This window comes from Sander vitreus, chromosome 3 (genome assembly GCF_031162955.1).
Source record: "Sander vitreus isolate 19-12246 chromosome 3, sanVit1, whole genome shotgun sequence".
NCBI classification, from domain to species: domain Eukaryota; kingdom Metazoa; phylum Chordata; class Actinopteri; order Perciformes; family Percidae; genus Sander; species Sander vitreus.
Window position 1 is genome coordinate 23,519,332 of NC_135857.1, and position 18,807 is coordinate 23,538,138.

Genomic DNA, 18,807 nt, shown 5'->3' on the forward strand with positions numbered 1-18,807 from the left:
GTGTGTGTGTGTGTGTGTGTGTGTGTGTGTGTGTGTGTGTCTTGCCTGTCCATCTGTCTGTCTTTTCCACTGCTCAGATGCCTGTCACGTCACTTTGCCCTTTGCTTTGGACCATCAATGTCAACACTACATTCCTGTGTGGATCTGATTTGTGACGTGGTCCTCTCACTTCTCTGCGCTCGCCTTTGCATTCTCTCTCCTTGCTTGTCAGTGATCAAATAGAGTAACATAAAAGACAGATGACAAAGAAATGTCGGATGAGGTCAGGAACTGGTAGCAAAAGTAATTTACCCATATTCTTTTCCTTGATTGGTTACAAGGCCCTGTGTATCCCTTGTTCTTTTAGTAAATTAAAACTAGTTGATTTTCAAACAACACCCAGGGGCTCTGTAAGTTAATTGCCTCTTGTGGTGCTCCAAAGGTGTTGTAAGATTGCTGCTAAAATAAGGTTCCCCCCACACACTCACACCGCCACACCCCTGTATAACTACAGCAGTGGCTGTTATTAAATCACACATCATTCAGAATACATTGAAAGTGTTCCTTTTTCTCCTGTCACTTTAGACCTCACATAACAGATAAATACCTGTTTCGGCCCAACTCAGGATCAGAGAAATACTTTTTAAAATTGTCAGCACATCACCTAGTTGCTCCAGTGGAGCTAAAAATAACAACAAGGATAATATTTGCACTCATTTAATATTAGATTAAATATAAAGTACAATGGGATTTTCTGTGACAATATTTATTTCTCTGTCTCCAGCTGATAAATATACAGGGTTGTATGGCGCAGCGTGGAGCAGCGTTAGAGCAATGTGTTTGGTGTGTGTGTGTATGTGTGTGTGTGTGTGTGTGTGTGTGTGTGTGTGTATGTGTGTGTACGTGTGTGTACATGTGTGTGTACGTGTGTGTGGGCACATTTCATCAAAGCAACTGACAATGCTGGAAATGACGAGACTGCTTTTTGGGAAACACTGCAGCTGAGCCTGCATCATTGTACAGGCAATTTACCCAACAGTGGACTCTGGGTCATCTCCCATTTGACGTTTATAGCTAATCCTTTACTTAGGTCTTCCAGCATTGAACATGATGTGTCTTTATCATCATATTCTATTATTTATTTATTTGTATACATATTGGGGACATACACATCAATTGTATTTATTTATTTTTTCTCTCATGGTAAATCTTAGCTGTGTTGTACACTGGGGGGACAAGACTGCCAGATGGAACAAGCTTAATATTAATATATAGGTCCAGGTGCTGTATTAATGAATGCCCCCATAAGTTGTTTGTTCAAGCAGCAATTACAACTCTTTTGTTTATAGTGGCGGCGCCCTCTGGCTGTAGTAATTATGATGGACGCAAAGCAGCAGGAAGTAGCAGATTGAGGTGGTGGCTGGGTCAAACCTAATACATCCATGGGTCAAACAAACACAGGAGACCGGGCTTGTGTCCCATTTGAAACTAAAAGTGAAAAGCAAGTTTTATTTAACTTTAAGGAACAAACAGAACTAGGTCACATTCTGCGTCATGTGCCCAACCACAAGTGAAGTAACGTAACAAATGTACTGATTTCACCCCAAACCATAGTCTTATTCGAAATTGAAGTAGTTTTTGTGCCTAAACGTAACCAAACTGAGACCATTTAACAATGTAAACAACATTTTTAAAAACACGACCGTTACCTTCTCTGATTTAGATATGAGTGGAAAATGCTTCTGTGCGTCATATTTTCTGCCAGTGCTAGGGGCACTAATTTATGAAATGCCCCTATGGGTTGTATTAGAGGGTAGAAATAAACAACATGTATTGTATAGTTTGGAGGAGGATTTGTATTGCTCCATGGAGATGCTACATTGTTGTACCACAGACAACTTGTCACATCCTCAGTCCCATTTGCGGTTAGCTTTAGGCAACAAAAGCACACGTCCTGTCTGTGAATGCTGGCACCAGATGAAATGTCAGGGGATCAAAGTGTTTACAGATAATCATCTTAGGACCATGCATGTCAGCACAAAATTTCATTGGCAATCCATACTGTCGAGATATTTTAGTCTGGACCACAAATGTCAACCTTATGATGGTGCTAAAGGAAAAGTCAGGGATCACCAATGTCAGTAGGAGTCATCCTCTGGGGACCATGAATCCCTGTACAAAGTTTCATAATGTCAAAATGGTGGATTGACCGACCAACTGACCGACATTGTCATCTCTTGAGCAATGCTGCTAGCGCGGCTAAAAGTTTTCTCTTATTACATCAATAAAAAAGTGAATTCTGGCAGGCTGATTTATGTGTTCTTTAGTGACATCACTGTCACTATTACTGTGGTGCTAGAGTTGAACTGAACAAAGTTTCACTGATAGTAAAAGCATCAAAGTTGGATTAATGACATCTGGCAATGGTCATTTTTGATTGATGAAAGTAGAATATATGAATATGGATAATATCCTTTATTAAAGTACTAGTTGGAATATAGTCATGATATGGTTTTTGAGAGAAACAGAATCACTTTTACAGACCTCCACATTATGAATGTAAGAGAGATGTCCTGTAGCCCCAGCTACCATTAATCTTCATATATAATTGCTTTGCATATATGAAAAAAATTGCATTCTGGTTATTTTCATAATTGACTAAAAACAGAATATGTAAGCGAAAAAGTGGAATTTTATCAAGAGTATGCTTTCAAACAGCACAATTTGTCACTGAGCAGAGGCTTGAGAATTTTGCATTTCTTTTATTTTTTGAAATTAAAACTATGCCTCTATTGTTGGATCAGCTTATAACAGCACCTGATATAAATCCAACCATCTTGCTCTGTTAAAGAAGATTTGGCCGCACAAACCGCTCCCTTGGGTTTCTGTGGGTTTTCATTACACCGGCTGGCAAATATTGACATACTGACAAATTGAATCAATTTACAGTAAATGTAATAATAAAGTAGTAATAAAGAAAATAATATGCCTGAGGGGTTGAGGGGCTGAGTTGCACTATATTGAAATTTAAGTATCGTATTTCCTTATGTCTTACAGGTGTTGAACTTCAGCTGAGGATGGCAGGAGATTCTCGAATCCTCATGGACCACAACATGGAGATAGGAGTCACACCTGCACAGGTAAAATATTTGGTCTAACACTGTACTGATCACTACGGTCTCCCCACGGCAGGAAGAGAGAGTGTGAGAGATGAGACAATGTGAGAGAGAGGCGGCATGGTATTGGGGGCTCATGGAAAGGATGAAAAGGAGATAGAGAAGAAGAGAGGAGAGAGATGGGAATGATTAGTAGTGAAAGAGCGATGCGTGCGAGAAAAGAAAATCAGACTAAATGGGCGGAATGAGGAAGATAAAAAGGCTGTTTGATAAACAGTAGAGATGCATACATACTGTATGCATTAAATAAACAGTAAAGATTATAGATAAAGCCCCACAAAGTGTAACCAAATCAGTTTCTTTAGTTCACATGGCTTAGTTTACTTGGCAGGGGAGACAAGGAAAATACACCCCATTCACTCCCAATGACGAATGCTGGAGTTGCACTAGTTATCTGTCCTGATTCCGCAACTGATTGGAACTCATGCTATGAACTATCAACTATGCACATTTGGTAATAAGGGAGCCCATTGACATTCAGTAAATGCATCGTCATCAAGCTACTAATTGTGATGCCGGTCAATAAGTGTTGTCTTTCAATTCATCTTTGTCAAAAGGTTCCTTAAAAAGGGATCACTTCAAATCAATACCTGAAAACACAATACTGCACATGCAGGCCTGCCCAAGCGTGCATGTACACAGGCCAGTAGGGAAACAGCACCTGACATCTCCAAGAAACCATCCTGAATAAAGCTGTCTGACAGATTGTATTATCGAGGATCTGCAATCGAAGGCACTGCAAGGACATTGTAGTGTCTTAGATTATGTCCTTTCCCGGCTGAACTATGAGAGTGATCGTCTTTGTGATAGAGAAGAAGAGCAGTCAGTGTAAATGCAAAAGGACTTAGCTTTTCTGGTGATGTGAGCATGACTCTAGAGAGAGATGGATCCCAGGTGTACTCTTAGAAGCGAGAGATTCAGAGGTCACCGGAGCTGTTTTCTTGCCTCGACACAATTTATTTAAATTATCAACTCAGATTGGAAAGTGTCAGTGTGCTGCCAAAATGTCCTTGCTCTGTTTGAAAGGTGCCTTGAAACATTGTCCTCCTGTATGTGTGCATCTCAATGTCTGTATGTACACTATAAATGTGTCCAAAAAGAGGGACAAGCAACTGCCCCCTGCAGGACTACATTGCCAGGCTGTGTGGCAGTCATTGTTTTTCATACCTTACCTTTATATTCTAAAACATACAATATTAGAATCGGTTTCTACATAAGTGCAATATGTGTGCCCAGGCCTATGCCACTTTTTTTGAGGATGCCATAAGGGTCTGTTGGGAAAAGATGGAGGATCTGTTCCTATCCAGGCCTGCCAATGTCCCATAGGGTGCGAGGGGAGGGAACACAGGGGACAGGGAGGGAGGCAGGGCACAGCTGTGGAGCCAGATCGCCTCGCTGGAGCTGGGCCAACCACCAGGGCGTCCTTGTGTTCTTGCTGTGTCCTTAGTCTGTCTTTCTCCCTGTATATGTGTGCATACACTGACACCTACAATGTCATTGTGGAGTAGTACTGAGCAGTGACTTTATAACAGCTCATAATTGTATTTGCCTCTTTCCCAGCAGCACAAAGCTTGTGTGGTTTTGCAAAGGCTAAAAGAAAATGTCATTAAGAAGATCAACTCCTACATCCTCCAGTACAAACTCAGTATAGCTTTAAAGAAAACAGAAATTAAAAAGAAATCAAAGTGGCCACCATAAAGTACACCCATGTGGTGAAAACCTTAAATTGCTACTGTTCTCTCTCCCTCTTTTTTTCTGTCTTTGCTTGTTGGTTTTCTTTTCACTCGCCTTCCCCTCACTTTGCTTCTCTCTCTCTTTATCTTTCCTCAAGGTGAAGAAGCTTCCTAAACACTTGCGGGAGGCTCAGATCTCGACAGAGCGAACCCACTTGATTTCTGACCCGGTGAAGAAGCCACGTCAGCGATACGTGCAGAAAGACGGAAAGTGCAACGTTCATCACGGAAACGTGCAAGAGACCTACCGATACCTCAGTGACTTGTTCACTACGCTGGTGGACCTACGCTGGCGTCTTAGTCTCTTCATTTTCACCTTGGTCTATATAGTCAACTGGCTTTTCTTTGGCTTTCTCTGGTGGCTGATAGCGCTCATCCGTGGGGATCTGGTGCATGCTGATGAGGAGGGCTGGACCCCCTGTGTGGAGAACCTCAACAGTTTTGTGTCAGCCTTCCTCTTCTCCATTGAAACAGAGACCACCATTGGGTATGGTTATCGTGTAATCACAGAAAAATGCCCTGAGGGTATCATACTGCTTTTGGTGCAGGCCATCTTGGGTTCCATTGTTAACGCCATGATGGTGGGCTGCATGTTTGTCAAGATCTCACAGCCAAAGAACCGCGCCGAGACCCTCATGTTCTCGCACAATGCTGTCATATCGGTGCGAGACAACAAGATGTGCCTGATGTTTCGGGTGGGGGACCTGAGGAACTCTCACATCGTAGAGGCATCGATCAGAGCGAAGCTGATCCGCTCACAGCAGACCAAGGAGGGGGAGTTCATCCCGCTCAACCAGACTGATATCAACATCGGCTTTGACACGGGAGATGACCGGCTGTTCCTGGTGTCTCCGCTGATCATCTCTCACGAGATCAACCATAAGAGCCCCTTCTGGGAGATGACAATGGCGCAAATCGAGAAGGAAGAGTTTGAGATCGTGGTTATCCTTGAGGGCATGGTGGAGGCCACAGGTATGAAGTGGCGGGGGGATGATAAAGGGATGGGGTAAAGAAAGGAGAAAGGTGGAATGGGAGGACATATGGATGATTGGTAGATGGATAGAGGGAGACGATTGATGAAATGTTGGATGCAGGAAGTGAGCTGGGAAGGATGGGAAGATGGACAAATGGATGGAAAGAGAGAAGAGGCTCACATGGAAACATGAATTGCTTAAAAGAGAGGAGGGGCAGGATTGAGTACCTGTAAGTGCTGCAGGTTGCAAGAGATACTATTGGAATGGATGGAAAGACTAATCATATAATACACTCTAAGTGAGACATAAATGATATTATTGCATTTCACTTCGAAGTTAGTACACGTTTTAATGTGGATTTTATTATTTCATTGATTTCATAATAGCCGACAAAAGTTTTTGGGGAAGGTGGTAATTTCATTAATCTTAAAAACTGCAGTTTTGTCTTCATTAACATATAAATTCTACATATTTTAAAGTATCTGTTACTTCAACTGAGGCAGACAAAAGCTTATCACGCCACAACAGCATTTCAAATGTTTCTCTCTACTCACTGCAGCTCGCATTTAGACTGTTGCTACTTCAAGGATGTCTTTGATATAGTTTACTTCAAAATGAATGAAGTGTAGCTACCCACACTGCTGGTCTGTGTTTTGAGTAAGGGCCAAGCAGCCCTAAAAATTACTCCAGGCTGGTTATATTTAGGAGGCATGACCATGTGTTTCTGGAAAGTTCCACAACACTCCTATTTCCTGACATGAGAGGCTGTAAGAGGTAGCAATCAACAATCACAAAGAGATAACAGCAAATTGTGCCGTCCATCTGTCCACGTCCATATTTTCAAAAAGTCTCAATATATGATGTTCAAAGCTAATGTTTTGTCATTTTTTAAAAACCTTGTGTTGAACATCAATCTCCTTCTCATTCATGTTGTGATGAATAAGAAACTTGTACAGTATGATGCACCACAGCCAGCTGTTGATATGCTGTTGTAATGTGTTTTCAGTGGAGTATTGGCTAAATCAAGTATTGTTTATATGCCTAATCTGCATTGCTAATTGGCTTTTGTTCCAAGACTAATTACAATCCACTCATTTTAAATATAATGCATTATACATGTTACTAATTTACTTTATCATTGTACTTAGCATCAGTAAATGAGACACACTGGTTGATTAGGAGTGTTTAGACTTGTGCACACAATTGTCTTTATAAAAACTCGTAAAACCACCAAGCTTTCTAATGCGATCAGGCATGGCACACATTTCTACTCTATTTCATTTTAGATTTTTAGATTTATTTGATTTTCTTTTCTTTCTGCAAAGCACCAGTCATCATGCTTAATGCTCACGCTGCTGGATACTTGACTCAGGCATTAAATCACCTTTTGCTTCACCGGCAGAGACCATTGCATCATGCAGGGGCTATGTCGTCACTGTCCTTGACCGCTAGGCAATGGACCAATCTGACCATCTAGTAGCCCTCCCCTACTTCCTTCCCCTGTTAATCTTCATGAGACTTGTTTAACATGCCACAGAGTGCAAGCTGGGGAATTAAAGGACAGCTCAATTACAGTATTTTTAACCCTTTTTCATAAATTTGCATCATAACATTTCTGTTAAAATTTTGTCATCAGCTTTAACTAATAATTATACAATACAGTCTTGCTGTTGACACATGGTAAAGTCAGGATGGTAATAACAAAAAGCCAAGACCTCAAGCTGTTAGGGTTTAATTAAAGCCTGTAAAAAGTACTTCTCATTTATAATAATCACATCTTTTTAATTGAGGTATATAGGTCATAAGGTCACCAAAAAGTCACACACACACACACACACACTTCCGCATCACTTTAAAAGTGATGAATATGCTGTCAATGTAGGTATGTATCAATAAAAGGTTGGCCAATGCTGAAAAAAATATTATTTGTATCTGATCCAACAAGAAAACATACACATATTCTAAAATCTCCAGGAGTAATGCCAGGGGAAAGAGATTTTTTTTTTTAAGTTGGAGAAACACTGATGGTTTATATCAAGTAAATAATTATCTCATAAACTCAATCAAATTGAGAAAGATTAAAATCAGCATATGATGATGTCCATGAAATGCACAGTTTTTATATACCCGAGAGTTAATACTCATACTTGGATGCTATCAGAGTTTGGAAGTGACAGTTGAGCGGGTGGTAAAACGGCTTAATTTTCTCTTTAACGACCATCACTTGTTTTCTCCGATGACATCTAGCCTGTGGTTTTAAGCATAATTGTGAGTCAGGCTCTGGAAATCACTAGCAGCATTTGTTTCTCAGGCACTCCAACAGCATTTGGGATTAAAACTAAAACAAGATGATGACTTACTAAAGAACATTCTGCCCTCCTACTTGATAACACAGCTTAATTGCACTAATGAAAATACATAAAACAGAAACAACATACAATACACTCAGTTGCATTCTCCCAGTTAATGAATGCAGAGAAGTTACAAAACGTCACACTATAAAAGTATGCATAATGTTTTAATATATCATATTTATAATCTGGATCATAAAACTAGATGTAAAAGCATCAAAATCAACCTAACCTCACAAGCCCGGGCTCAAAATACCACGCGCATACACTGTTATCCCTAATTATTATTAGTTGACTTCACTAGAAATTTGCGTGGAAACCTGTTGCCTTAAACCATTTAAGTTTTTACACAAGGTGAAACTTACCAGGTCAAATTGTATTAACACAGAGCAGTAAGTTGATGCAGTAGACAAATTAAGTTTACGTTAATTACATTCATTTAAATTAAAATCATTTGTAAATATAAATAAAAAAATGTTGGACTCATGTTGTCTAAAATAAGCATGTTAAGTTAAAGCTTTAGTGCATAACTTTGTTAAATTAATAAATGTCCGTTACATTCAAGCCATTGAGTTGATAGAAAGCTAATTAAGACTATCAGCTCTACAAAACTCTCTCTGGCATTTCTTTCTCTCCTTTTTCAACTTATGAAATTAAAGGAAAAAATGTGATCCTGAATATGACCATGATAAATTTTAAGACATTTTACTGTGCAGGTTTGTAGAAAATTCAATGGAGTTTGTTTAATTTACATTATAACATTCATAATTTTCTCATATTTGAACTGTCTATCATTCTTAACTAACTTTTTTAAATAAAAGGTGATTATGCTGCAGTTTATTGTAAATTTCTGGTACCTTTTCGGCTATGTTGGAGGCCCAGTCGTGTTGCCGACAACAAACCTTGTTTTCATTATTGAAGTGTCTCTGATGGTAGCATGTTTATGGCTGTTTTGTCTCTTGTTTGCTATACAGTAAATTATTTATATAAAATAGCACCTGCTCTATGGCATCATGCCAGATTAATATGAAAATATTGGGGATAAAATGTCAGATGCACAGATACACTGCTGATGATCTGTTACCGATATATTTTTCTTTTTTTAATGTTATTTAAAATATGAACACACTGTTATTGATGCAAAGCAATCACAACCAGGCCCAGTCCATGTAATTCAGTTAAGTCTTCACTTCCACGTGCAGTTCAGTTTAGTTCGTTGCACATTAGAATGGCTGTTTTTACATTTTCAATAGGAAAGGTTAATGATGGTACCTCGTATCTAGTAATTTTTTTTGGTACCGCCTCGGTCGAGAATCAAAGCGAGCTGAGCAGATACTAAAAGAACCCTGTAAAAATCCTGTAGACCACAGATTGGTCAGAGAGGATCATCAAAGCGACCACAATTTTAGTTTTTCAGTCAACCTAGATTTTTAAATAAAATGGCAGCATGCAAAACTATGGCATAGATTACACACACTATGCCATACAATAATTCCAGTCGAGTCTATATCCACTTCTGGGATTTCTCCTGAAATTCCGCCAGATGACACTCTTTTCGGCCGGATGTCCGTTACCTTCCGCTTTCTTTGTGTTGGAACTTTAAACTCTGGTCGATTTATGAGGACTATAGTTAACTGCTCCTCAGATCTCTGCATGGTAAATCCAGACAGCTAGCTAGACTATCTGTCCAATCAGTTGGGTTTTCTGTTGCACGACTAAAACAACTTTTGAACGTACACATGTTCCACCAAAACACGTTCCTTCCCGAGGCTATTTTTCAGCTGCACCGTTGCTCTGTTTCTGTCCCATAATGATTGTGATTGGTTTAAAGAAATGCCAATAAATCAGAGCACATTTTTCACCCATCCCGGAATGCTGTGTGGACTAGCCAGACCCTCCTCTGCAGCTCTGTGGAGGAAGGTCTGGCAAAGCAAGACTAGTTCCAGTCTAACATGCTACACCTTCTGGCAAGGAAAATAAAAGCAGCAGCAGTTTGGAACTGGAAATGTAGGCCTGCTCATGTGTGTCTTCTAAAGGCAATACTAGCTACAATTCCAAGCAATGGAAGGTTTCATAATTTACAAATGAAGCCTGCAAAGCGTACAAGCTTTGTTAAGATTCACACATTTTCAGCCGCATAATGACTTCTTTAGTGTGTGTTCTTTACCTCCTAGAATTTCCTTGTAGTTGGAGTAGGAGGGTTGTTCCTAACCAGAATTCCTTTTTTTCACAGAAAAAAAAAATTGTCATGAGACAAGCCCTTAGCAGCTTGGTTTCAGGTATACCTGAAGTAGCCACTGTACAATTGCGTGCCAATTCTTAGCAGCACAGATCATGTGACTGTATACAGAAAGCCTTGAGCCACAAAACAAAAGGGCATACTATAGTCCATGCGCAAAAGACCTTGTCATACTACAAAGTATCATTAGCTTTCCTATTTAACTGAGGTCCTGATATGTTCTCTCAAATTACTATCAAGTTTCTGAATGTTTATTTTTATTTTGGCATAAACCACATTTCTTATCTAGAACAAATGAACAGCAATGTGTTATAGGTCAGGTGTGTTCTAATACAAAACGGTTTTGTTTCTTTCACAGCAGACAGAAATTAGATTTGACGTATAGGCTCTGACCTTGTCACTGCCTGGAGATTGTCAAGCTATACACAGCAGAGATTGGGGAGTGGCGATAAAAATGTTTGCCTGGATGCTTGGGTGGAGGTCATCAGCCTCATAGTCTATGTCGACAACGTTTCATTTCTGGGACTGTTCTGATGCCACCGCAAATTCTTCCAGATGTCCCTCATTTTGGCCGGATGTCCCTCACCTTCTGCTTTCTTTGTGTTGGCATTGTACTCCGGTCGATTTATGAGGACTATAGTTAATTGCTCCTCAGATCTCTGCAGGGTAAAGCTACCCTAGGTACAGCTAGCTAGACTATCTGTCCAATCAGAGTTTTCTGTTGCACGACTAAAACAACCTTTGAACGAACACACTTCCCGAGGCTATTTTGTAGCGGCACCGTGGCTCCTTCAAGCACTTAGCACTGCCCAAGACAATTGTGATTGATTTAAAGAAATGCCAATAAACCAGAGCACATTTTTCTCCCATCACCAAATGCTGTGTGGACTAGCCAGACCTTCCACCGCAGCGCTGTGGAGGAGGGTCTGGAAATGTGAGACTATCAGCTTCATAAAGTGTTACATGAAAAACAGCAGTAGTTACACCTGGAATGACGCTTTGACATTCTGACGTATCAACATGAGTAAAGCAAGGTGTAACTAATAACACTAACTTTTCCATTTTAGTGTGCCAGTGAGCCACCATGCACAATACCAAAACTCTGAAACTGACACCTAAATGGAAAGCAGCCATTATTAAAGTTATTAAATACAACTGTGTTTGACAAGTAAAAATGTCTGTGGTGAGAAAGGTGTGTTGGTTACAGAGTGGTGACCTCATTGTGTCCTCTTCTTTACTCTAGCTTCATTTATATTCAAAGAACATGCTGGTGTTTTGCATGCTTTATCCTGTTTATTACATTTGAGTTGAGTGTTCTGGCTGCACTGATTGCTAGGTGACACTAAGCCGTGTGTGTGTTTGCATGCTGTGGATATCCCCAGCCATAGCTTTTGCAATGCAAGAAGCTACCAAACTCACACCCATTGTATGCTAAATGTTTAATGCTAATGAGTTTAGTTGAGTTAAGTTGAAGATGTGTAAATTTGAAACCTGAGTGTCAGCTGCCAAACGGTGCATTGACAAGCTGCATTTTCAGAAAATGAAAGCCATGAAATTGTACTCACAGAGTTGTGAGAAAAAAAAAAAGTGAATTCTGTATCATCTTTTATCACTGTGGCTGCTGCTCATCTGCCAACTGTCAAATCTTGAAGCACATGAACACATCACAGTACAAGTATCCTTCGCAGCCTGCAACCTGCAGCACACTTTTTCTACCAAATGTATAAAACATAACAACAGGTATTTTTTACAAAACAGGAAATAGTGTTTGTGTGTGGTAGACTTTTTTGTATTTGTGAATGCTCTAATCCCTTAGGAAGTAACTACGATCTAAATGTATTTTCATAATCACACAATCAAGACAATAATGTAGCAATGCATCAGCAAAACATTGTAGCAATGAAGAGTCTTAGTTATCCTGTCATGTAGCATTGATAAGTATTATGGGCTCACATTACAACTAGATGTGTTTAATTGTTAATAGGACAAGATACTAATAGATCTTAACAACATGAGTTTATGTATTTTGACTCCAAAGTATTAGCTAAACTAAGAATTTAGTTTGAACTAACACATCAAACAATATGACAACACCCTTAAAATACACTATAGAAAATAATTTTCATAGGGACTGAAAGACACTATTTAGTCTTTGATGATCCAGTCACAGAAATAACAAATATTTCACAGGTTAAATGTGGAATCTAGGCCACTCATATCCAGAGGGAAAGCTGAAGAAAGCTAAAGCTCCTCTTACCGTGACAATAGACACCATATCAATTTGGCATCTACTTCTATTTTAGAGCACATGTTTGATGTTATTGGTGATGTTATGCATTTACAGAGAGAACGTTATGTAACTCAACAGCTAGGGAAGAAAAGAATCTATGGCGAGTCCAATTTATGTCTTTCTCACCCCTGTAGGCTTGAAAGGTGGCAGTAAAAAGTTGTGGCATGGTTAGCCTCCAACCACTTAAATAGCTATAGGCCTAATTAGCTAAACACGATACACCTGTCACAAGCAGTGAGTGAGAAATGGAAAATAATAATCAAATGTTTCTTTTTTATTAAAGGGGCTACTGGAGGAGTTTTGGATTCTTTAGTCAAAATAGACTTGACCCTCCCTTCACCAGCAATTAATTTTTCTATGACCCTCCAAAATGATTGGGAAAAGAGAAATGACCCTGCCCAACAATTTATTGATGCCTTCTGTACAGGTTTACGCTTGGCAAAGATGTACAGATAGCCACTGTTTTTGAATAACCATGAGATACACAAGTTAACCTCTGCTTTCTCATCTTACACATCGCACTCCACTATTATAGCGGCCATTTCAGTAGATTTACTCAATAACATTGTTGTGGAAACACAATAAGCATGGAAACTAAATGCACACTTCCTGCATTACTTCAAATACTAAGTTACTCTTCTAGTAAACTAGTATTCACATGAAATAAAACAATACAACATTGAGACCATTCAGCAAAGCACACTGGGTAATAACCCATAATGACAGCTGGCCCGCCCAATCAGAAATTCAAAGTTAAAGCAACATTAGAGAACTTTCCCGCTTTGGTCCCCCTACAGGTTGTCTCATTGGAACTACAACTGGAAACTTTATACATTGTTCGTCTGCTATTTCATTACTAAATTCATTTCTGAGATATTTTTTATGCGAGAAATCAACTATGTAGAGCTCAAATATGGGCCGTTTTATGAAAATTGATGGCTATTGTAAATTTGGTCAGACTGTGTCGGAGTTCAGAAGCTCCACAGTCTGACGTGGCAGCCGGCGGGTGTCTGCCGGGGTCGCTGGTTTTCCGCCTGGCCTGTCCACCTTCACAGACCCCGCTGTGAGCTGGCTGGAGCTCTCTCAGGAGACTCGTGGACAAGATCTGTTTATTTCCCTGATCGTTTCTTTAAATAACTCAACACACATATCATTATAAGATTAACTGGAACCTGTGGTTATAATGCCACAAGAGAATGCGGGCGTAACAAGCTCGCTGACCGGCGGAGCAGGCAGAGGAGAGGGAGATCATCTGACAGGGCAGAAAGATACCCTTCTCCCTTTTGTAAATAAATTATAACATGTAGATCTGTCAGTCTTCCTCTATCATAGGCGCCGATTTATGTTTTCCTCCGTGGGTGCTCACGGGCGCACGCCCTTTAAAAAAAAAAAAGTAGTTGTGTTGCTATCATGTTGCGATTTTTGTTGGGTCAGACCCATCTGCTAGCTATGGGGGGCCTAGACTGAGATCTACATGGAAAAGTATGCACCAAAAAGCCACTTTGACATTTTGCTGTTTTCATGAATACAAAAGTTGGGTGACCCTCTCCCCTAGACTAAAGAACGTTGGCTGACCCTCCCCTCAACACAGAATAAAAAGACATGACCCTCCCCTATTTTCCTCCGGTGGTCCATTCCATAAATACCGAACGGTCCCTTAAGAATCTGAAAAGTTTGAAAGTAGTTTCTAGGTAGGGGTGGGTCAATGTCATATGGTGGTCTTTTTCAGGCAGATTCACAATTCACAATCTTTTCATGGTTCTTTTTTTATATTGGTTTATGACTGTTTTCCAAGTTACTGAACAGTACAACCAAACAGATTTGTGAATCACAAATTTACCACTTTAAAGTTTTTTTTAAACATTTATTGATTACTTTTCCATCATTGATGTTATAAGTTACATCTGTTATGCTGCTACTATATTTCAAAAATGTTACACCTGTGTGACACCTACAAACCAATGCGTTTCCAAAAATAGACATGTGCAATGTGTCCAGATTCATATCGGACACTACCGACACATTTAATGAGTAACAATTAAAAATGTACAGTAAAGCTGTGCTTTAAGCATTGACTCTCTTTCTCTCTTTCCATTTCCCAAAGCAGATGCAGGACTGGGCTACCCAATGTGCTTATTTCTTTTTTCTGACTTGCTTATTGGCAAAAAGACACCTCAGAAATTAAATAATGACACTTTGTTACCGTTGTGTGTGAGTTGAACGTTTATTTTATTAGCCAAAAAGCTCATATTTTCTAAACAAATTGAACCTTTCTGTTTAGAGCAGTGGCATTTCCAACATGATTGCTTTGACAAACACAATGGATGTTTAGAGGAATCACTTAGCAGGTCTAAGCCCTTTCTGTGTACAATTCTTGAATAACTTACTGATGCTGTCTCTCTTTTTCCACACACCTCTTTCCGTGTGTGTGTGTGTGTGTGTGTGTGTGTGTGTGTGTGTGTGTGTGTGTGTGTGTGTGTGTGTGTGTGTGTGTGTGTTTACCTGTCCACTCTGATTGTGCGTGTGCATGTGGACACAGGGATGACATGTCAGGCTCGAAGTTCCTACCTGGACACAGAGGTGCTTTGGGGCTACCGCTTTACACCGGTTCTCTCCCTGGAGAAAGGCTTCTATGAGGTAGACTACAACAACTTCCACGATGTCTACGAAACCAACACCCCCACCTGCAGTGCCAAGGAGCTAGCAGCTAAGCTTCGGGAGGGGCCACTATTGCCTCAGCTTTCGCTCCGCAGCCCTGAGCCCAAAATGCATACTTTTGACCCCCTAAACCGCATGTCAGAACGGGACCCACTCAGCCCGGATGAGGACAAGGAGGAGAGAGATTCAGGGGGTGACAGAGGAGAGACCAATGGCTCAGCTGCTGCTTTGGAGGATCCGCCGCTTGCTGATGGACTGCCTGGCTAATGTGACTGACGGCCACATCAGCTAAAATCCCAGGACAGAGACTGGACAGGAGGACAGGACAATAATGCTTCATTTAGTCAATGGCCAGCTTGTTCCTTTGCAATGCTTGGAGATAGAAGACATCCATCTCCAGCCCCCGACTCATGCAATACTCCTCCACTAGAGTGTCAATTTATAGTTTTGATTGTTTTTTTAGACACGTAAGTAACATACACAGACACACACGTACAGTATCTATATCTACACTTAAAGGTTGGTGGTTCAGATTTTCTTTTTATGACCGTAACAACCACTTACTGCTGTAACAGCTCAAGTGGTATAATGTAAACTTGAACTGAAACTGGTAGCCATAACGGAGTACCATGGACTTATTATGGATGCACCAATATTCTCATTTTAGAGTGTGTTGTTTCAGCTAAATTCGAGAGAGTATCAGTCTCATAACTCAGCTAATGTGTCTGACAGCAGCTTCTGAGTGATAATGGAACCTTGTTATTGATGATTTTTAAAAGTTGTGGGGGATTATTATTTCCTTTCTCTGTCAGTGTTGTTATTATTCTGTGTCAGAAACCCAATTTACCCAGGAGGAAATGTATAGGGCTTCTAGTTTGCATAGGCAAGAGAAGACGTAGGACAGTTTTCTATAAAAGGCAACGTGTACTGGCAACCACTATCTAAATTTGTTTTCTTACAGTAGTTCACAACTTCTTCATGGTTGTACTGTCGTATATATTTTCATTGTTCGTCTTATTGTCTCCCTAACATACTGGGAGCCTTGACCCAAAAGAAACCAGCTAGTACCTAATTTTATACTCATTTTCAGGGTTGGAAATTAACAATAAGAACTAGGCAAATGCTGGTAAAAAGCTGTATATGCTACTAACTGACTATTTTGAAAACTAGTTGACTGTTTAAAGATTTAATTTCCCTTCCCGCTGCAGCAACTAAAACATTAATTCCAAGCCCCTTTCTTGGTAGGTAAAGCACAAATTCCCATGAGGTGACTCCACACTGACCTGACCTCTCTGCTACTGGCTGATGCATGTCAGTCCTAGTTACAGTAAAAGTAGATTCAAATATTTATATGAAACATCAGTGCTCAACTGCTATTTGAAATGTTCTTGATTTTTACACACCACACATGAAAATGTCAAATGCTCCACAAGCAAAATTAAATACTCAGTGGTTTGTTTTGTTTTTGTTTTAAATATTTAAAAGATATCCAACCCTGGTGTTTTTCAGCTACATAAAAGTTGAGTCTACCGAAGATAGGAGCAGGCTTTCTGTCTAATCTGACTCTAATCTAAGTTTAGTATCTGGCCATCGCATTACCTGCAGTATTTGCCTTCTTTGTAATTATTTCCTCTGAACTTTTCACCTTTAGCGTTCACCTCATGAATGGAAGTATTCTTTGTCCACACACACTTGGTTCAATCTGCACATTGGCCTTGTTCCACAAACCACCCCTGAGTCTTTTGCTTGATATAGTTTATAGCCCTTGTGATGCTGTTTAGGAAGCCGACACATGTCCTGTGAGGGTCATAGCCTACAGTATTCTTTTACTTTTCTTTAAAAGGAGTGACATGACATGTCAGAGCTTGAATGCATGAATCAACCCCTATGCGTCCCATTTCTGAGTTTGTTTAAATACAGTAAGAAATACAGGGTATTTTCTAGGCATGCAAATTATGAGATTTCTACAATATATTATCAGATAATGTATTCATATTCAATTATCATTTGTTAAAAGAAAAATTCCTGATAGTTTAAAATCTTCAACTTCCCAATTCAATGTTAAATCGCTTCGTTTTTTACAGACGCTTCCCCAATCAATGTGTTATTTTCACTGTGGCATTTTAGCATCTTACTATGTATTCCATTTGCTAAACGATCGTTTGTCATTAGCGAGAGATCGTCTTTCATTGCTGGAATGTCATCTGTTGTCTGTGTGTTCTCATGGGAATAAACATAATATGGCCGAAAGAACAACATGTTCCTGTTAGATAATGTGTGCATGCATGAGCGATTGCATGAGTGTGTGACTGTGTAATTATTTTGCACATAACTTTGCAACTGAGGAGTGGAGAGATACCTTAATTAACCAAGGTTGACACTGCACTCTATCAGCTGTAGTGTGACAAAATGAATGTATGGCCATGGCTCATGGTAAAACAACTGTGTGTGACACACACGTTACTGAAAACTGGATTAGTCATGTATCAAACCATGAAAAGCAGACTTAAGCAACCTTTGATTATCAGCAGAGAACAATCTTGTTTTATACTGAAGCTTGAGGCAAAAACTACTTCATGCATGCTAGGGGAACAAATAGGAGGGAAACATCAAGAACTTTGTTGCCCCCTTTCCGTGTCTAAATTTGAATTCATTAATTCAAATTATACAGCAGCAAAGTGTGGGTACATCTCAGTATTCACCCAAACCCTTTCTGTGCTAAACCCTGACATCTAGCAATAGTTGTCCAAGCCTGAGTTTTTTGTGATTGTTGCGTGCAAAAATCCTTGATTATGCGGCACGTTTTCTTAAAAAATGAGATGGAATATGCGGGATATTTATGCAATGAAATTGCGGGAACTTGCAAAAAGTTTCATCATGGCTTCATCGCGGGGTTTGCAGCTTTTCGATGATGTTCACGTCGCGTAATTACGTCACTTCATAACGTTCCCATGGCAACAGGGGAAAATGGCTGCTCTTGTGTGAAGTAAACGCAACATTTTTCAACTTTCTGCTAAGATATATGTGACTTTTTTGCAACAAAAATGCGGGGATTATGAAATCATGCAAGCTTCGCATATTTTGATTCTGATTCTGCATTGAATTATGCGATCGGATAAACGCGTTTTTCTGGAGGGACTGTATAAAGGCTTAAAACCAATGGTTTCTCATGGATTAACATGATTGTGGTAACATGATAACATATGGCTGCTGGAGTCCTCAGGATCTTAGCAGTATCCCTGAGTCAGCTTTGTGTGTTTGGAGACTGCAATTACACAGGCACATGTACACACACACAGGAAGACACAATCACAGAAAACAGCCGGCACACTGATTAAGAAGGCCACCACAGTTATTAAATAGCAACAGAGAAAACGCTGCACAAGTCAAAGGGGTAATCGCATTCA

The 18,807-nt window shown here is 39.9% G+C and overlaps 1 protein-coding gene across 1 annotated transcript in view; it reads left to right on the top strand.

Annotated features, from left to right (window-relative positions):
- The window catches only part of kcnj5 (potassium inwardly rectifying channel subfamily J member 5), a 17,144-nt gene extending 1,237 nt beyond the window's left edge, over positions 1-15,907 (top strand). Inside the window, exons 2-4 of the mRNA XM_078244166.1 lie at positions 3,037-3,119; positions 4,987-5,860; positions 15,282-15,907. Of these exons, the coding sequence (XP_078100292.1) occupies positions 3,037-3,119; positions 4,987-5,860; positions 15,282-15,667 (1,343 nt within the window). The 3' untranslated portion in view covers positions 15,668-15,907. The remainder of the gene's footprint in view (positions 1-3,036; positions 3,120-4,986; positions 5,861-15,281) is intronic.
- The last annotated feature ends 2,900 nt before the right edge of the window (positions 15,908-18,807 follow it).